We start from the raw sequence: 22299 nt of genomic DNA, 5'->3' as shown, positions 1-22299 counted from the left end.
GTGATTCGATTTCTATTAATCGCACAGCCCTACTGTGAATGAGTGTGTATGGATGTTTCCCAGTACTGGGTTGCAGCTGGAAGGACATCCGTTGTGTAAAACATATGCTGAATAATTTCATTTCACTGTGGTGACCCCTGAAGAATAAAGGGACTAAGCGGAAAGAAAATAATTGAGTTAATTTAGCTGACAAAGTCATAATAGCAATGTCAGGAGCATTCTAGTCACTTTGGTAAGCACAAGACAGTGTTGTACCTACAATAAAAAAAAGCAAGGTTGGTTAACTTTGCTTAAAAAAAATGAAGATCAAAGAATTCACAATAATTGTGACAACCAAATAGCCATGAATTCTGCCCACTGATCTACATATATTAAGATATATAAATGGTATCTCTCTAATATAAAACAGTGATTCCAACATGTTTGCACTGACAGGCCCTGACTTGGAAAGTCAAGACTTTAAGAATTGGTGGTAGCGTTCATGAGCATTCAACTTGTAAATACGATTTTTATCTGACATGACTTTAACGCACCTTCTTTTTATTATGAACAGCAAACCAAACCAATGTGATCTCACCAATGTGAACACATAACTATTTATGTTTTGCTGAATTGGTGGCTAATTTGTAGGAATTCATTAGATTACATTTGATTTAAAATGTTAGATTTCTGAAAAAAAAAAAATAAGTTAAAACGCAAGCATAAAGGCCCATAAATGGCTTGAGACTTTCTTGGCCAAACCACTTTCAAGTAACATATAAACTAAACATACTAAATGGCTGCCTGGCATCCCCTTTTGATATAGTCCAAGCGTATGCAAGCTCTTTTAGTGCAAGAATAATTCAGCCTTGGTGTTACAGAGAAAGAAACAAGAAGTAATTTTACCAACAGTGATCAGACTGAATAACCAAAGTCATACTAGATGAATTAGGCTGATTGTAATAGCATTAGATATGGACAAGTGTCTACTCATTGTTTGAAACTAAGGTGTGCAGTATTAATGTAATTTTATTACTATTGTTTTATATTTATGTAATTTATTTGATCTATCTTCAGTATTGAGTTCTCTGCTGTGACGTGAATTTCCCTTTAGGAGTAATAAAATCTAACAAACAAACAAATAAATAAACAAACAAACAAACAAAGAGCGAAAAGTTGACTTTACTTACAAAAGTGAGTATACCAATAATACTTAATTTTAAAGCAATAGGTTGACAAATTAACTAGTTACTTTTAAAGCAGCAGATATACTCACTTTTTAAAGTAATGTCAAAAAATCACTTGTTACTGTGCAGTAATTAAACATTTTAATATTTTGATTCAGTAATTACAACATTTTGTAAAAAATTAAAAAGGAAGCTATTACTAAAAACAGCAATAGTTTTTTTTTCAAAGGTTTATATCTTTTCTTCAATTATACACCATAAAGAATGCTGGATTCCACACAATTCCTTCATGTTGTCCCGAAAAAAAAAAATTATTAACTCAATTGTTTTTACAAATTTAATTGGATTGAATATAAAATAATTAAGTTGTCCAAAAAACAACTCATGAACTGTGGTGTTTCAGCTCATTTTAAATAAGCAGTTTGAACAAGCAGAAACAAAATATTTTTTTTAATGGATGTGACTTTTTGTAATTAACTTTTCCTAAAAAGCTAACATTGGATCTCAGTTTTAACTGTCCATCCCTCCGCTGACCCCGTTCAGATATCTAGCACACTGAAGTTTCTCTATATACTGTGCATTATTGCAGTGGAGGAGGACAGAGAGAGGGTGTAAGAGGGCATTACTGGAAAAGCCTTCTGTAAAAGTGGTTTGGATGCTTACAGGGGTGCAGCAGTTCATCTATCAGTGTCTGAACACACACATCCAGTGGAGCCAAACGTATGGCTTTCTGCTCTGCTGCACTTCAGCGCCTTAGTGCAGGAATCTCTCAGATAAACACACATGCACGGCCCTATTTACCCCCACTGCCTCCACATTTCCAAACTGTTCTCTCATTAGAGGCGTATGGATAAATACACACACACACATACATAGTATTTAGACGTTCCAGAGCTCTGGATTCTAACAAGAGGCCACCTCATGGTTTCCCTTTTAAGTCTCTCTCACTTCCTCCGTCCTTGTACCATTATCCATTATAATCTCTGGTGTATGTATAGCCAGTCAAGACATGGGAAGCTCTGTGTTTCCGACCATCAATTATAGCCAAAGGTCCAGAATTGAGGTCCATAACCATATATATTTCCCTAATGCCCTGCTCTCTTCCAAAGATCTGTACACTCTTTTCTAATTCTAAAGATGGATTACAAACATAAGGATGCCAGTGTAAAAAATAAACAGGTTATTATGAGTTTGTGTATGTCATATTATCTCTCTGTTATGCAACTTCTTATAATGCAACATCAGTTATTGTAATTGCAACCTTACATCTTTCAATTGCAACTTTCCATACAATGTATAACAGCAAGAGCAACTATTTTCAATCGTCTTACAATTTTCTAGTTCAACTGTTTACTACACAAAGGTCTTCACACGCTGAGGACCTGTTCATACTAGTACGTTTCAGTTTTAAAACGCATACTTTTGGCTACAATTAAGCCTTCTGTCAATAATATCCCAAAGTTTTTGAGCGCCGAAAATGGGGTATTTTGGAAACGCTGAAGAGGCCGTTTTAATTTTTAGATGCTGCTGCTCTGTGTCAGTGTGGATGGGAGAAAATGGAGACATCTGAAATTGGAGGCATGGCTGCCGACGTTTGCTGCCGACATCTAATTGGGGCTTTTACTCAATATTAAATGCACAAAGTTCACACTCCTGAGGACACGACGGGTAAATCTTTAAAGGGAAGAGTGTGGGCTACTTCATAACGTCGTTCACAGTGCTCTGGTTATGTTGTTTCACTTTCTTAACAATAAAATGAAAACATGAAATAAGAAACTGTCTTTTTTCATTTTGATATTAACTTAACAGACACTAAAATGTTGAGGCATCATGTAGCTACATATTTATATGACTGTCATTTTCACTGTATGCATTTTTATAACAAAACCGGGCCTATAAAATAACTGCCTCCTTTCATTTTCATTGAAATACATGAAATTCATTGCTGAATATCGTTTTTAATAATCAAAAATGGCCATTATAAAAGTATAACGACGAATAAGTTTATACAATATAGGAAATAAAGGCAAGCAATCAGTAAATATGCAGAATCACTGTATGTGCTCACATAAAATAACATATTAACTTATATTTGCGCTCTGCCAAATCGTGTTACGTGAGAACAAGTAATAGATTCAAAATACCAAAGAGTCGTTAGAGACAAGATTAATTAAATATCAACTTTAACAACTATAGTGAGATGAATTCCAGCAGAAGATCTTTGGTGAAGTGTCCGAGCTGCACTGCTCTCATCTGAGGAGATGCCCACATAGCACTCGCTGACTGCCTAAAGCTTGCATTCACTGCAGCGCTTGCCAGAGTGTATATGTGGTCATGTGATGTGCGTTTTTAGCGATCTAATGTGAACAAAGAGCTGTTCAGAAATGTTATAGATGAAACGCCAGTGTGGACGTAGATCGTTTTCATTCTAATACACCGTTTTAAAACTAAAACTTATTAGTGTAAACGGGGCCTAAAAAAGCACCCTAAATTTGCACTTCAGTTTTTTTATTTTTTATTACCAGTGTTGGGGAAAGTTACTTTAGAGTAATGCATTACAATATTGAGTTACTCCCATCAAAAAGTAAGTAATTGCTCAACATCTTTATATTTTTATGAAAAGTAATGCATTATATAACATTTGAGTTTTGATCTCTTTGCAGGTCTTTTTTCACCTTTTTTTATTGAGAAGCTCTGCATTTAACAACCACCTATATAACCCCCACCTTCATTTTTCTTAAAAAATGTGGGATAATATTACATTTTGAGAACTTTCTGAGCCCAGAGCTATACATGCTCTATATACAGATTAATGAAAGCATCTAAAGTAATGTGTTTGCTGCTTTTGTACGTTTTGTGTTATTAGTTAAGTAAATTAGCTGTTTATTGAAATAAAAAATTTAAATAATTTATATTAAGGCAAAAAAGATTTTAAACAATTAATATGTTTAATTACAAAATGAACAGCAAGACAATTGAAAAAAAAAAACAATTAAAAAAGTGGCTGCATCTTTTGCGTTTTCTGAGTTTAGTCGAATTAATTGTTTTACCTGGAGAACATGAACTGATGTCAGTCATTTGTTGTTTAGCTGGAGGTATTCGATGTCACGTTTCTTGCAGTTGACAAAAGTTTTACTTACACATAATGTACACCTAACAACATTTCTTTACTTCGTTAAGTTCAAAATAACAAAAATCCATTGCAAAAATGTAAGTCTGCTGCTATTGTGTGATTCAACGAAAGCAATTTTTATTTTGCAAAACATTTAGTAAAAGCCAATTAAGCACGGTAAAAAGTCAATAAATGCGTTACTACAAAACCTCAAAACTAATGGCTTGTTAGATTTTGTTGCTTAAAACTAGTCATCAAGGCAGTTTATGGGAAGTTTGGGAACTAAAACATTCACTGTCTTTCTTCAGTCATCCCTTAATTTTTCCCTTCTTCGTCCTCTTTGATGTTTTTTTGAAGTTGAGTTTTTTTCCCCCTTCCATCTATTCTGTCCATTCCTTCATAGCAGACTGTAGACAGACCCGGCCAGCTGTAGAAATCTTCCCATACACTTTACCCTGCAGCAAATCAATCAGTGCATGCAGAGTCCAAGACAGTAAAACAGCATTCTGTAAGTGTGTGTGTGACTGTCACGTTCCACAAAGTGGCACAAAAGTGTCAGCTGCCCAGTTTCACACACACACACACACACACACACACTGAGATTCATGCCAGGATTTTACTAACACCTCTTTCTCTTTCTTTCTCTCTTAGCTTCCGCATTTCATCAACAGTTCTCTGCCAGATCATGAGCGCTTGACGGCGCAGCAGATCGACAGTTACCTGCGGCAGGAGCTCATTTACAAACGCAATGAACGAATGGCCCGCCGCGTCTCCGCCCTCCTTCAGAGAAACCCCAACCAGAGCTTCTTTTTCGCTTTTGGAGCTGGTGAGTCATACAAAACATATCAAGCACACACACACACTCCCAACAGCATGAAGATGAGGTCAGTGGACATTAACCCGGAATAGGTCCAGCTACAAAACAAACACACACACACACACACACACACACAGCCACAAATGGCAATAAAACCAAATGGTCCTCAGAACTTTTCCCTCATCACTTTCATTCCTGTGTGCACCTGTGTTTGACATATGCATACATAACAAATAGGACTTTAAAATAATTAATAATTGATTATGAATCATCACAATCATGCATTTTTCTTTTCCATAAAGGAATAGTTCAGCCAAAAAAAGACATAATTTATCTTTTTCTCGTGTGGTCTTAAACCTTTTTCTAGAAACCAAGTTTCTTTCTTCTGTTGAATACAAACGAAGATATTTTGAAGAATACTGGTTGCTGAGACCCATTGCCTTTCATAGTAAACAAAAACAAAATAGCAAAGAAAATAGTAAAAACGAAATAATTACCATAGAATTTAATAGGTTCCAGCAAGTAGCATTTCCAAAATATCTTCTTTTGTGTTCAACAGAAGAAAGAAACACAAATAGGTTGAGCAAGTGAAGGGTACATAAATGATGACTGATTTTCTTTTTCTTTTAGGGTGAACTATCCCTGTTTGAAGCTCAAAACTTCAAGCATCCATTGTGTAACTATAGAGTCTCATTATATTCATTAGACAGGTTTTATTTTTAATTATACATACATACATATACACTCACCCGCCACTTTATTTGGTACACGTGTGCAACTGCTTGTTAATGCAAATATATAATTAGCCAATCAGATAGCAGCAACTAAATGCATTTACAGTATGTATTTAGACCTCCTGAGGTTCAAACTCAGCATCAGAATAGAAATGGACGTGGCCTGACTGGTGGTGGCAGATGGACTGGTCTGAATATTTTAGAAGCTTTGATCTACTGGAAATTTCACACAGAACCATCTCTACAGTTTACAGAAAACAGAAACAAAAATATGCGTGGCAGTATTGTGAGGGAAAATGCCTCACTGGTGCCAGAGGTCAGATAGGAATGACCCGACAAGGTTTGCAGTAGTAAAAATGTCAAATCTTGAAGGATCATCAGCTAAAACAGGTAAATTAAGGCAATGACTAGAAAAAATAAGACAAGAAACAGGAAATTGGAAAGTGATGCTTGGTTTGATGAGTCTTGATTTCTGCTGAAAAGTTTTATTGCTATGGTCAAAATTTGGCAAAACCAACATGAAAATAAAAATCCATCTAACGGTGTATAAATGGTTCACGCTGATGGTGTAAAGTGGTGTGGGGGCATTTTCTTAGGCTTCTTAGTACCATCTAAGCATCACTTAAACATCCCTGCCTACCAGAGTCATTCATTAGACCCTAATGGCAGTATGTGCACACACCTGTTCTGAATCTACTGAAGGTTTTGTGCAATAACCTTTAAAACACAAGTGACTAACAATAATTGAATGAGATCCAGTGAGAGCACTGACAGCTAATCTCATCTGTAAGAGTGTGAGTTGCTTGTTTTAATTTGCATTCCAAGCTAATACTGGTAATGTTTGCTGATTACTGCATCGAGTCCTGAGGGTGTGTGTATGAGCGCATTTTTATGCATGCCGTTCATTAGCACTGATGGGGTGAATTTGAGGTTTTCTGGACAAGAGTGTGAGAACCTGGTGTCAGTTTCTATGTTAAAGGGCACCTATGGTGAAAAATCTACTTTTCAAGCTGTTTGGACAGAAATATTTGTAGGTATAGTGCATAGGCGGTCATATTGGGTTGATATAAACACACTGAGTTTTTTTCTTCAATTTAACAACATAGAAACAGTGGACCAATTGAAGAGTTTTCAGACTGACAGCAACTTGACGTAGAGGTGAGGTGCCCCTGCCCACCGAATTGATTGACAGCTGCGTAACATGTCCCGGTAGTCACGTGTATGATCAGATCAACAAGAGAAGAGAAGCGCAATGCAACTGGGAATAAAACGTCTGTTCAGTTTGCTAGGATCATCAATCGTCATCAAATGTGATCAAGAGTGAGTTTCAAAAGTTCAAAATGTTTTAAAACAGTGCAAGTGTGTAATGAATTACAGCGATTTACTTCAGAATTACTTCATCAGCACAGCCGCGTGTCAGAATTATGAAAGAAGACGCTTCAATCCCACTTTGTGGACGTTGTATCAGATTTATTTTGTATATTAACATAACAGATATCCATACAGCAGTGAAGATTAGCCTGTATACAGCCATATATGCGTGCAAAAAGAGTGCAAAGCTAAACACGTTGTCTGTATGTATGTGCGTATCGTGTCCGTGCTGGGTATGTGTGTCTTTGTGTGTGCGCGTGAACTTTGTAACGACATTGTGTGTGACTCATCGTTGTAACTTAACACAGTAAATGCATCAAATAATCATAGGGTAAAGTTCTAACTGTAGTGTTTCTCACAAACGCTACGCGAGATCTGCTTCCTTTATGTCTGTATGTTGTCTGACGAAGCAGAGGGAGGAGATTAAGGCACGCAGAAAGGGTGGGCCAGGAGGACTAACCTTAAAGGCGCAGAACAGCAAAACCGCCACCCAGTGCAAAAATGTAAAAAACAGAATCTTATAAAAGGTATAATAAAAATCTGATGGGTGTTTTAAGCTGAAACTTTACAGACACATTCTGGAGACAAAAATGATTCATAATAAATCTGAAAAAAGGGGTAACCTAGGTGCCCTTTAATGGAGCAGAAGGTAACATGATGTTTTCTTGTATTTGTACATTGACGTGTATTACCTAGGTGTTATTTTGTTAAGATGGTTTATGAGGACATTCCAAATGTCCTTGTAGTTGGAAACCCTTAAAAATCATATTTCAGAAGGTCTGTTGCCTTTCAAAATTTGCCATAGGTTTCCTGTGAGGGTTGGGATTAGAGGTGGGGCCATATAAAAAGTGTTTTTCTGCAGCATAAAATGCATTATGCCGTCCTCATAAACCCCATATACAAGTGTGTGTGTGTGTGCATGCATGTATGTATGCGACAAAAATACAGCTTCTACTAATAGATGGCAGAGTCATTAATAATTGGATGACTGGAGTTAGATGGCCTGTCAACCGTGTGCTAGGCCTCTTTCTAGGTGTGCTTTTGGGGATGATTTCACTCAGAACCTCTTCGGAACAACTGACAGAAAGCAAAATTAGCAGCAGACCTGGACTCAGAGGGCTCTACAGTTTCCAGAGTGCTCCACAATTCCTTTCAGAGTTGATTAAAATACATGCTGTGCCGGTAAAGTGGTTTGAACAGGCCATCCATCTTTGCTCCATGGCAAACCTGCCACCCATGCTTTTTAAACTTTCCAATAGCATGTTCAGATTCAACAGGAAGTCTCATGGCACAGGCTACAAGGCTCTTTTGGGAAATCACACGCATATGCAGTCACACACACCCCCAACCCCGACTCTCATAATACATAATGTATAGCTGGAAAGAAAGCACAATCTGTGGAAACCGAATGCCTAGCTATTAAAGGGATAGTTTACCCAAAGAAAAAATAAATTCTGTCATTATGCCTGTCATTTACATCATCATGTTGTACCAAACCTGTATGACTTTCTTCTGTGGTACACAATAGCAGAAACCAGAGAATGTACTGGTTATTATTATTCTTTTTTCTTTCATTGCAATTATAAAAGTACGGACTGGTGCAGAAATAAATTATTGTGAACACACCAAACCAGCTTTTCTAAAAATGTTCCTAAAAGAAGTCCAGACGACAATGACAATATATAATTATAACACACACACACACACGCACACATGCACGCACGCACCCACGCACACACGCATGCACGCACACACACACAATTGCAAAACTGTGAAATGTTATTGCACTATAAAATAACTGTTCATTCATGAATGTATCATTTATCTGAACTGAATATGCTCAATAAATCAACTGACACATAATTTATAAAACTACATGATTTGTTATTGAGTAGAACTCAGTTCCGTTCCAATCCCTGACACTGATTGCTAGCACACTGGAGGCAAAGATCATCAGTAAGTAAGGACTTTAATGATAGTTGTATAGCTCTTTTGTGTCCTTTTTAACAATGAAAAGCTAGTCATTATTAATTGTAACTGCACCAAAAAAAGAGATTATTCTTAAAGTGTAACAGAAACAACAACCTGGAGAGTAAAACTGTACGAAAATTATGGTTTGATGTGTTCCTTGCATTTGAAATTACAGTTTGATGCATTTTGACCAGACATTTTAGTATTGTAAAACTAATCAAACATTTTGCAAATCATCTTGCAGCCCAAGACCAGTAACTCACTGAGGCTAAGCAGGGCTGAGCCTGGTCAGTACTCGGATGGAGGACCACATAGGAAAACTACCTGTGGTTTGTGTGAGTCGTAATGTCCCAGTAAAAAGTGAAAGGGACACTATACTGTCAGTGGGCGCCATCTTTCGGATGAGACGTTAAACAGAGGTCCTGATGCTCTGTGGTCATTAAAAATCCCATGGCAGTTCTGGTAAAGAGTAGGGGTGTAAACCTGGTGTCCTGGCCAAAGTCCCTCAATCGGCTCTTTTGATCACAGCCCCCCAATCTTCCCCATCCATGTAATTGGCTCTATCACTGTCTCTCCACTCCACCAATAGCTGGTGTGTGGTGAGCGCACTGGTGCCGTTGCCCTGTGGCTGCCGTTGCATCATCCAAGTGGATGTTGCACACTGGTGGTGGTGTGGAGAGACCCCCCTCACGATTGCGAAGCACTTTGGGTGTATGGCCATACACAATAAATGCGTTATATAAATACACGTAACATGACATTAAATAACATTTTTGTAAAAAGTGTCAAATGTTTAGCAAAAAATAGATCTTTTGATTTAAATTAAAGTATTTTTATTTTTTATTGTAAATGGAAAAGATGCATTTACACAAAAACAAACTTAAAAATGCTAAATACGCTAAATAAATTGACACATATTGGATATAGCCAAATGCCTTTAGTTCTTGAAGGAATACATTTGACACTGTTAAGGTACAAAGAGTCTTGTCACTGTAGTGTTGCCTTCATGGATCACATTTGTACCTTTGCTGAAGGTACAATATTGTATCTGCAGGTTTTAGAAGTACATTTTAAGGTACATTTTGGTTTTCCATGGTACAAATCATGTCCTTAAAGGCACCAACTACAATGGTACAAATTTGTTTCTTTGTCTTAAGGTACAATTCTGTTCCATAAAAAGGTACTGCCCCAGTGACTAGAGTTTGTACCTTCTTTGGTATAAAACTGTACCATTTTTTCTGAGAGTGTATAATTTATGTCTATTAGTTTTTTTTTTCTTTACACATCAAATGTATAAATTGATATTAATTCACTAAATCATATATTAAACTAGAAGTTTCACATTTAGTTCTGTATGAGCAGTGATACTACATTGTACAGTAAATATAACCAAATGAAATACAATTTGCACAAATATGTGTCCCATTACACCCCTAGAAGCAACAGATATTTTATTTCAACCATGTGACTAATATAACATTTTATTAAATTTTTTAAACCCTGATTGTTAAAAACGTTACATGCGGACTGGGTTTCCTCTATTGGTTGTTGAATGGATGGAGGCAGATTGAATGCAAGTTTACTGACTGAACATTGATAAAAAAAACAAATCATAATAAGGTAAATTATTCTTTTAAATAACTGTGGTAGAACCACAAGCAGAATTTGTTGATTAGTTGTAAGCAGAACTGCTGCTTTTGAGCAGAAAAAAAAATATATCATATTAAAACCAAGGCATCGTGTAGGGAGTTATGCTGTTTAGTAAGTAATTCTGTTTTTCATAGCAAACACAATTATTATTCCTTTTCATCTTCATTTATCATTCATCTGTTTTGCTTTGTTCTTTTGTGAGTATGACCTTATGAGAAAGACTGCAAAGTTGCATAACAGGTCAGATGATAAGCGGGAACACACCACCATGGCACATCTGTTTACGTTACAGATCACGCCACACCAAATTCATTATAAACTTAGCTTTTCATATCCGCAAAAAATCTATTAACAAACCACCAAAGTTCACATAAATCTTACATAAAACAACATGTATATCAATGCTACAAGATTATAAACATTTACATATACTAAAACAAATAATTCTTGCCTCTCAAACATATTCACTCGCATCCTAATTAGCAGTTTGCTGAGCAAGTAGAGAGAGAGTGTGTGTGTGGCGTTTCAGCAGGTTCTCATTTGCCTGGTTCCTCAGTGCTGCGTGGATATTCGTGCTCTTATTGAAAACATCCCTAGGAATTTCCTGCAATGGCCACAACCCAGGCTCCCCTCTCTTCTTTAATACACATGCTTCATGTGATAAATAGCATTTGTCTTCCTATTAATGGTCTTGGATTTGTTTTGCTATTGATTTGACATGCATCTGACACTAATAAATGACAAAGCTAATATCACAGGCTCTAAAGCACTAATGCAGTCAGTTCCAGTAAGTGCACGGGACACTGTTTACATCTTACAGTGTTTGTATGAATGTGATCACTCATCCGTGTGTTTGTGTGTGGTGAGGAACTCTCAGCACATGTGTTTTGCAGTTGTTTGTGGTGGTCGCTGCAGTGTCATTCCTTACAGAAGTGCTCAGAAATAATTGGTTCAAAGGGCACTTCAACACAAATATTTTCATGGTGTCCATCCAACAGACACTTCACTCCAAAGGTTCTTTGTGCTGTGTTAGCAGCATCCATCACTGAAATACAGTAAAACAAGTGCCTGTGGTTGTAGATGATGTTATTAAAGTACCCTATACAACGTAAAATGTACAGAGTGAATAGAGTAAGACTTTACCACACAGCAGCTTGCTATAGAAATAATGACTCATTTACACTATATCTGCTCATTCAGCCTGTGTAACACCACTTCTATTCACCTCTCTCTGACTGGGATTTAATTATAATATATATCATAGTATGTATGCAAATGAACAAGCACTCTAAAGACTAGCCTCTTTTGTCAGCTCCTACTAGCTGACCTTAGACCTTACTCCCATCTGGGTCATGGCACCAATTTAAATGTTCAAGCTATACTCACAATGCTGCCCACAGGCTATGAACTGTCTGGCATTTCTGCCATGAATATCAGGTATGGGAACAAGCATGCTAAAGTTATAGTATGTGTGCACACTAACAAGTAAGCTAAAGGCCGAAGCCTCTTGAATCAGCTCCTACTAGCCGGGCTAAGACCTTATTCCCATCCGGGTCATGGCACCAATTTAAATGCTCTGGCTATACTCACACTTCGGCCACCAGAATATGAACTGTCAGATAAGGCAACAAGGATGCTAGAGTTATGGAATGTGTGCATCTTAACACATATGCTAAAGATAGTCTCTTCCATTAGCTCCTTACTCCTATCTGGGTCACAACACCAATTTTAATGTCGCAGCTATAATCGCACTACTGCCCACAGGGTATGAACTACAGCCTTTTCTCTCAGCTCCTACTAGCTGGCCCTTAGACCTTGCTCCCATCCAGGCAACAGGTTTAACAGCAATTTAAACCCTCCAGCTAAACTCACACTGCTCCCAGTTGGATATAAACTGACATCTTTGCTCTAGAATCACTCGTTAGTGTGCCTACATCCAATGGCCAATAGACAACACAATGCTGAGCCGGCATCTCCGATCCTCCGCCCCACCCTAGTCGCAAACCCGCTCATGGAAAATACTCACTTAGGCCCCGTTTACACTAATACATCTTAGATTTAAAATGGCATTTTAGAACGAAAATGATCCACATCCAGTGTTTTTCCTAGAATTTCTGAACAACCCTCTGAAAACGCACATCACATGACCACACACACACACACAAACACAGACACAGCTACACACACATTCAGCCACACACACTGTCATGGGCTCGTCTGAGCTCCATAGAGGAGTGCACTTGGGACAGTTTTTCAAGGATGTACCACTGCATCGCATCTTACTGGAAATATGAAACGTGATATTTAATTCATCTTGACTCTATTTAATGACTCTTCTGTCTTTTGAATCTATCAGGTAATGTGTCACAGCGTCAGTAGGCTGCTACAATCTTTCACTTTCACGCTTGTACTTAGTATTTTAAGGAAAACCTCAGATACTGTTGGTTGATTGCTTTTGGTTTTGCACCTATTTTACCAACCAAGTTTGTTGACGCCATTATAACGAAAAAGATCACTCTGCCTATTCATGCCAGAGTCCCGCCGAAAAAAATTATTGACAGGTGGTCATTTATGTGCAACTTATCTGTATTTATTTATGATTTGGTTATGGGTAAAACAAATACCATGCGGGTCAAGTAGTTGAAACGGTAGGCTACAAATAATTAATTTGTTATAATTAATTAATTATTCATAAATAATTAATTCACTTCCGCCTATGACGAAGATGAGATTGTCTAACGCAATGTTTCACATTAGACATCGTACGATGCCAAATTGGTCGACATCGCCCAACCCTAGTATATTCACACAACTGTTGTAGCTGACATCACATCCATTATACCATATTCTATACTATATCAGCACAATACTAGGAAGTTCAACTTGACGTACAGTGTTAAAGTGATTCATAAACAACAATAGGCATCGAGATTGATTTTTTTTATTCCTTATAACGCAGCATAGCAGACAAGAAACCAACATTCCATCTGAGATGCTTAACAAGTTCAAGGCATGATTGATTTTTGTTCTTTCCTGACAGGTTCTTTCATATTTCTGACTAAAAGGAACACAGCTTTCAAATATAACAAATTGAAGATACAATGATTACTAAAATATGGAAAAGCTATGGCCACACAACTTTTCTGACAACTGGACAGTCAGGACAAAACATGCCAATTCAATAGGCACTGTTTGTTTATTCTCTAGTTTCTGTAAATCAATCACTAGTCCCACCACAGAACCTTCTTAAAGAAAAACAAATTACCAGTTAAAGACAGCAAGCAATGATTGGTCAGGAAGGATCATGCAGTCTGACGTGTTTCTTGTACATGACAAAACAAAATTTTCAAGGAAATCACATCAAATGTTACAGCGAATATCGTAAAAGACCAAAACATTGTGTAGTCTGCCCCTGACATTAAAGCATTGGGACATTCATTTGTTTTAATGATTTTATTAACTTACCATTTTCAGTGGAGTTGAACTGGGAGGCAAAAAGCAGACGGACTGTAACTGAATTACTTTCAAATGTCTTTAAACCTGTAGCTTGACAAGAATGTAAAAAAAGAAAAGAAAATTATAGTCCACCATGACTTCTTCCAACTCCATCAATTAAACATGGAGCCACAGTAATCAAACTACTGATTCTGTTAAGTAATGTTATATAATAACAAGTGAATCTCATTGCTGCATCTAAGATTGGTTGAAATAGAAAAATATTCAAGGGTCAAAAGACAAGTGTTTTATCTATATCACTAAATGGCTGCTCCGCATTGTTAAACAATAAAAGCTCAATTAAATTCTAATCAAATCTATCAGCAGACAGTCTGTTTGTCTTGAGCTGCAGTTTTGTGTTGGTTTGGATCTCTGAGGATGTCTGTGCAGATGCTAAAGTGACTCTCTGTGCTAATTAGATCAGCAGAGCTCATTATCGGACTTTGCCATTACATGCCTCATTAGCTACTAGAACAACAGATCTAGGTGCAAATAGAATTTGAGTTCACAAACTTCACATTACACAAATAACACATGCTCCCACACCCATACTCAATTTAACTGTAACGCACTTGCAGATGCTTCAAACTGCACATTCTAAGTGTATATGTATGCACTCCAAAAGTCTGTGATTTATTATTTGCAAATTCTTTAAGCAGCCTAGTGTGCCTTTACAAAAGCGAAAAAAACTGTGGAAATTAATACAGAATGAGCAAAGTTAAAATGTCTCGGGAGTGACAACCACATTAAAATCCAGTCATTCATTATGAGCCCTCATGTAAAGGTTGTATTCATTTTCAAATATTTTCCAAGCAATGCTTCAGAGAGTAAGAAAATCTTCATCGTATTTCCTATATTTCTTTCTTCAGGAGAAACTTTTTTTTTTTTTTTTTTTGGCCAGAATAAAAGCAGTTTTTACATGTTTAAAAGCAATTTTTAAGTTCGAATTTTTCTTACACTTTTTAACAACTTTTGTTTGAGGAAACAAACCACTGTTGTACAATGACTTGCATAATTAACTAATTTTCACTATGGCAAAAACAAAAGATATTAGTTATAATAATTAGTTATGGAAAATATGTTTAAAAGAGATTAAATTTTACAGGGATAATTCTGACTTGTATGTTGTATAATAGCAGACAATTGCAGGTATTTTGGGTGTTTTCCCTAAATATGCAATGTCTATATTATATAAAGGTATACTGTAAAAAATTGATTAATTACATTTATTTAATTCAAATGTAAATATTAAAAAGTTAAATTAATTATACAATTACAATTTTTTAAAAACAAGCGCTTACCAACGTGCAGTACACACATACACCATCTAAAACAAAGAACAAATACAACAGACATAAGACTCTCATATGGTATTAAAAGCCAAAGAGTAAAAATGGGTTTTAAGACTAGATATGAAAACAGTAAGGGTTGTGGCCTGCCTAACAAGGAGAGGCAAATTATTCCAGAGTTTGGAGGCCACCCCTGCAAAAGCACGGTCAATCCCTGGTTTTTAACCTTGTGCATGGAACAATCAAAAGCAGCTGATCAGCAAATCTAAGTGCCCTTGGTGGAGTGTACGATTGAATTAATGAAGACAAGTATCTTGGTGCTAGTCCATTAGGCATTTAAACATCAAAACTAGAATCTTGTATTATTAAATGTATCCTAAACTGTACAGGAAGCCAATGAAGAGAAGCCAGTACGGGTGTAATGTGCTCCCAGTAAATATAGTTAATAAATTGGTGCATTTGAACAAAACAAATTTATTAAACAGATACAGTATAGTAAAATAATATTTTAGTCAGAGAACATCTTTGGAAATGTAAAAATAATACATTTAAATTTAAACAAAATATGCAAAAATATTACAAACTACAACATTAACAAAATTGTACATGTTTTAATTTCTGTTTAATTTTGCTATTTAAAAAAATATATATTTAATATTTTTCCTTAACATATAAATTTAGGCTACAATTTTTTTAACCAATATTGCAAGTTATTTTGTTAGATTAGCTCTAGATTTGGCTTCAGTACTGACTAAACTAATGTACATGCACAAATATAACATTGTAAAGCATCCTATAGAAAACATCCATTTAAATGAGAGATTTGTGGGGCGTTGTACTTATATATACTCATTTATATATTTATCATTTAAACTACTAGGTTTTTAACAATTGCCCAGGAATATACAGATTTTAATAATTTAAAATATCATTAAATGTAATATGACATATATATATATTCAAAGTTTAAAAATAGTATTACACAAATACTTGCAACATGCAACATTATTTCACCCATATTTTAAGATTTTACTTTAACAAAACATTTTGTGAAACTTTCTATGCTTTCTGTTTTCCTTTTGTTAATTTAATGTTGGTACCAAAACAGGAAGTCTCATCTTTTCATTAAAAAAGTATTACATCATAAATACAATAGTGGCTGAACATTTGTAATGACTTATATTAATATTTATATGCCATGAATACACACATAGTTTGAAGTACAAGTCTGTTTTTATATGCAAGAACAGTTTTCCCCCCACTTCAGTCGTGTTTGCTGTTTCACAAAGTCACTTTGGCATTCCAAGAAAAAAAGAGACCCCAGCTGTCAGAAACTAAAACAAACTCTAAGGGCAATTTCCCCTAAATGCTTTAACCCCTGTGAGCTTTGACCGTTAATGCGCTCCTGCTCTCCCTTTTTCATCTCTTTCCTCCATTTTCACTTTTCCTCAACTGTGAAAATGTCCCCATGCGTTGGACTTACTTTCTCTCTCTCTCTCTCTTTCTTTGGCTAATCCACCACCCCACAGTCACCGTAAGAGAAATGTAAATATTTGAAGCCATAAAGGAAACAGTTTCAATGTTTCTGCATCAAACCCTTAAAATATTTCAGTCCCGCGTAAGTCCCTGAACACCTACACACCCAATAGCCGCCCACAGAGAGGCAGAGACCCCTCATTAGAGAGCCCCTTTGGACAGGTAAAACAAAGAAGCGCCCCCTTAATTCTCCAATATCCCAAGGATGGCCTGAAGGCTGGAATTTCCTGATCTCGCTCTGAGATTTATATAGGTGTTAGAGCTGATCTGTGGGTCGTACACTCAAGGCGGCGCTGAGGGTTTGTTGACTCAGAGACCATGTTGAGATTTATAGATTTCCTGCTGCTGTAAAAACTTGCAGTGGATAGTATGTGTGTGTGGATTAGACGGAGCTGTGCTGCATTAGAGGTCAGTAGTTTGTAGGGTGATCACGGGGGAGAGCAGAAAATGAACGAGTCAGAGGTAGAGGCTTCCCTTGAGTAACATCTGACACACATGCAGAGCTACAGATACACACATGCTTGCTCACAATAATGGACAGCAAGCAGAGAGAAAACAAGACAAAAGTAGTACTATGATCAAAGTCAACGGCAGCCTGGTGGCCTACAGTGCCTTGCAATTTCATGTCTCAGGATGTTTGCTTTCTCCTTGATATTGTTTTCTGGCAGCGTGTGTGCAGTAAAAACTAGACACTGATTAGTCTGCATTTCTTTTCAGACATAAAGTAAATAAACACCAATGCTCGACAACTAAAGAAAACGTTAAGTGCATCACATATTTGATTAGAGATAAAGATGCCTAGTGATTAAAATATAATTACATTTTTATGATCAACTTAATTTAATCAGTGATTTAACTATACTGTTGATAAAATTTGACAAAAAGCAGCACCTCAGTGAATTGCACATAAACATTTGTCTACAGAGTTTTACAAACAATACAAGATTGCAAAAGCATAGAGCTATTTTGTCTAGACGTATAATGAGGGTGGTTTATTACTATAACCTATAAAGGAAAAGCAATTCAGGGTAAAAATAATAATAATAATTCCTTACATGTGTATATATATATATATATATATATATATATATATATATATATATATATATATATATATATATATAGTGATTTTCTGGACACTCAAAGCACTTTACTCATTTTTGGGGGGGATCTCCACTTATCCACCACCAGTGTGCAGCATCAAACTAGATGACGTGACAGCAGCCATATTGCACCAGACTGCACACCACACACTAGCCGAGTGATGAAGCCAATTATGATATGGGGATGGTTAGTAGGCCATGATGGACAGAAGCCAGTGGGTACATTTTGGCCAGTGTGCTGGGAATAAACCCCTACACTTTTTCGTTAGATATCCTGGGATTTTAAACGACCACAGAAAGTCAGGACCTAAGTTTAAAGGTCCAGTATGTAAGTTTGACACCTAGTGGTTGAAGTAGATATTGTACTCCTGGATCAAATAAAGGAACGCACAGGTTGCCAGATTGAGGACAGCAGCGAGTGATTTAAAACGTGTCCTAAATAAAAGTAACAGCATGCGATAGAAGAAATATTTTCCATATTAAAAGGGAATTTTTGTCCTAACCAATATGTTGAATTGATATATTAAATACAGCTTTTATTTCTCACTTGTGAGTTTTAAGGCCATTTTACATTACATTTATTGCCTAACTACTGAAAACAGCAGCAGATAGTTCACCTCAAATTTGAAAATAAAATAAATTGTGTGAAATTGAACTTTAGAACTGTAACATAATGCCAAACTAACACCTATCAGTGATTCAGCATGTACGTTTAATAATGTTAAAAAAGGTTCATATGTATTAAATGAATTATAAAACTTACAATTTTATGAGTGAGTACATATTCTATGCTTCTAAATAGCTGTATTTAAACTTCTATCATGTTTCATCTGGTGCAAACAGCCAAATTGCTTATTACCGCGTAGCTTGTCACGTATCGTGTTGTTAGGACACGCGGTTACAATGTAACCTGCTCACTTAATGTTTACGTTTGTAATATTTGTATCATTTGCAAATAAATAACCTCATGTTTAACTGAATCGGTCTCATTTCAGAGTCTGCTACTGTCCACCAGAGGTCGTCTGTCCATTTTGTCACGGTTGATGCTTTCAGAGCCTTTCTGAATGAATGAATAAAATACAGTTTTCCAGCAAGGCAACCCAGGGTGTTCAAACATAATTAGTTAAACTGGCAGTGGGCAGAGAAAAATTATCAAAACAAAGACAGCCATTCTGGTACGGAAAACACATTTTCAAAGCAGAATATCTGACTGCAGCATTGTTTTTCAATAAACAAGTATGTTCACTTGGCATGTTTCTTAAATATCTGCAAACATGTTATGGTATTTTTATGCTTTAGAAGAGTCAAAAACTTACATACAGCACCTTTAACGTCTCATCCAAAAAGACAGTAGTAAAGCAGTATAGAGTCCCTATCAATGTACTGGAGCATTAGGACTCACACAGACTGCAGGTTGAGCACCCTGCTGGTCTCAATAACAACACTTCCAGCAGCAACCTAGCTTTCCCATGTAGTCTCCCACTTAGGTAATGACCAGGCACAGCCCTGCTTAGCTCTGGGCGACCGTGTGAGAGTTGCAGAGAGCTAGCTGCCAGCCAAATTATACATATAGAATGAATATCTATGCATATCATCATTTTCACAAATTTTTGTACGTTTTTGTAGATTACACAATAATAGTAATTATTTTCTGACCCAAATGTTTAATAGTATGAAAGTTTCTGTCTGAATTTTGCATAGTTTTTTTTTAAATGCTCATTAGAGGGATTTAAAAACATTAACAAACATGACATCAAAAAATATTGACTAAATTTAAACAGACACAAACCACAAAAATCCCTGCTTTACAAAAAAACTCCTCACAAGCCTAAAGCATTGGCTGTAAGTATGTTTGGTCTTGTGTGTAATGTATCATGTATCATGAAGGTGCTGACATCTGGACACAACCCAAAATACTCAAACCAATCCCTGTACCGTTCACAGTACATCTTCTAAATATGAGAAAGTATGAGAGGTTAGGGAGTTCAGAAAATATTTAAATGCACTAAAGAACGTATGCTTAAAAAGTGATTGAGAACCCTAATTACCCCAGGAGCGAAAATGCGAACAAGTCTGATGAAAGTCAGAGAGAGAGAACTCAGGGTTTAAGCTGTAGATTTGCACATTAAAGTAAAAGCCAGACTGTATTGACGTTATTTAAACTTTCACATTTATTAAAATAGTGGACACTGTAATATAAAGCCACTTTCAAGGTGAAAAGATATGCACATTCCCAGGGAATCAAACCTATAGCCAAGTATCTAACACTTGACATACAGTTTAAAAAATTAAATATGAGAACACCCTGTTCGCTCTAAACAGAGGGAATGAACAAACAGTCTCTGCACCTGTCTCAGTCTTTTCAATCTGAATCATTTGGACGAAGATTTGGGAGTAACTTTCACAAAAAAAGCCTGGAGCTTTAGCTAAGCCTCAGACAGATTTGTATGAGGTCTGCTTGTGTTTTCAGGATTTCTCAATGGCAGTTTGTTCTTGGTTATCGAAATATACTGCGGTCAAAAAATAAACACCACAAAAACACATAATGAATTGTATCAGCATTTGAAGAGCTGAAACTCCAGTAGTGAAGCGTGCCTGTGTGTATGAAACACGGGTTAGTTTGTTTGCTTGTGGGCGTGTGTATTTATTTATCGCATGCCAGTGTTTTGGGCGTGGATGCCTACAAAGAGAGACAGAAGGAGAGATTAGTTGAGGCCAAATTGTTTTCTAGCATGTCCCTGCCTCCTTTCAATAATTAAAAGAAGACTATTTCTCTGGATACGGCCTATACCTTAACCTCATAATTTGATAGTCAGGTGACCACCCGCACCTCACCGCAGCCTGAAACCTAATCCAACTACTTCCTCTAATAACTGAACGCTTCTCAAGTAACTACTTCCTCCAGTAGCCAAAAGGTCTGTGAGAGCGCTCTGTCCGGCCGGGTTATTTATGTGGCTGGAACCAAATAAATACAGCACATTAAATGAACCGCTCGTCCTCACATGCAGAATACAGAGGCATGGCTGTATTACTCAACATTTTCCAAAAAAATACATTCTAAGCGAGTTTAATATGAACATTAATCAGAGGATGTGGGTGTGATGGCTTGCTGACGGTGTCACTGAACTGGCACTGGAACGGGAGACGAGGTGAGGAACACAACAGGTCCGGCCTCAATGGGCTGCCTGTTTCTTCCCACCATGCCGAGGGGCGTAGCTTCATAATCTGGCCCTCTGATCTGACCGACGCTCAGTGGTAGCCTCTTCACGCTCCGTGCCAGTCGCCCCAGCAGCCTTTGAACTTGGCGGCCAAGAAAGCACCGCGGGCCCCTCGCTCACCCTCCCCTGTCCTGTCTTCGCGAATGATCAGCAAAATAATGATGATAAAGAAGCATGAAAAGAGACAGCCTTGAAGATTTTCAGCGTGCTGTTAATAAGCTTGCGGAGCATGCTGAGGCGATGAGGTCAGGCTGTATTAGCGCTTATTGCTGGGTTGAGTGACACATGGGATTATCGGCTGCGCGGAGAAGTGAAACAGCTTTCATCAGCGTGGCGCTGGAGCGCGTGCGTTTGATGTCTCAAGAGTGAAGGAATTATGAGTGTATTATACGTGAGAGCCGAGGCGGAGAGACAGTAGCATGGGGGCATTTTATGTGGCCTCATTCTTGAAGAACAAGTGCACCTTGAGATCAAGAACAAGAGAAAAAGAGGGTTCACAAGACATCCTCCCTCATACAGTATAATGCACCGTCACTAAGATGGCTTCTTGTTTTCTATGTCTTACAGGTCATTTCCTGGGGAATCATAGTGTACTGGACATTCTGCGGCAGGAGGGCTATGAGGTGGAGCACACACCACCACAAGAGCCCATCATACAGTGAGTCAACCAATTTAAACACTTGAAAAATAAGAACTAGCCAATTGGTACCATTCCAGTCCATGAGTGTGTTGACCACAGGATTTGAGTATGAATGGAATGACTAAAGTTGTGTACTAGACGATGCACTATACACTTACTCTATGCATGATATAGAGTACTGTTTGGTGTATGAATTA

At 37.0% G+C, this 22299-nt stretch overlaps 1 protein-coding gene and 1 long non-coding RNA gene across 8 annotated transcripts in view; one reads left to right on the top strand and one right to left on the bottom strand.

The window, feature by feature from the left end:
* The window catches only part of si:ch211-120j21.2, a 238318-nt gene that overhangs the window by 146415 nt on the left and 69604 nt on the right, over positions 1-22299 (bottom strand). The gene's annotated exons all lie outside the window — the stretch shown is intronic.
* trabd2b (TraB domain containing 2B) overlaps positions 1-22299 on the top strand; it is a 102311-nt gene that overhangs the window by 73195 nt on the left and 6817 nt on the right. For both annotated transcript variants that reach the window (XM_005166877.5, NM_001270477.1), the window contains exons 4-5: positions 4930-5104; positions 22030-22120. In XM_005166877.5, the coding sequence (XP_005166934.1) occupies positions 4930-5104; positions 22030-22120 (266 nt within the window). The remainder of the gene's footprint in view (positions 1-4929; positions 5105-22029; positions 22121-22299) is intronic.

This window comes from Danio rerio, chromosome 8 (assembly GCF_049306965.1).
Source record: "Danio rerio strain Tuebingen ecotype United States chromosome 8, GRCz12tu, whole genome shotgun sequence".
NCBI lineage: Eukaryota > Metazoa > Chordata > Actinopteri > Cypriniformes > Danionidae > Danio > Danio rerio.
The sequence above is the reverse complement of the archived record's forward strand: the minus strand, read 5'-3'. Positions and strand labels throughout refer to the sequence as shown.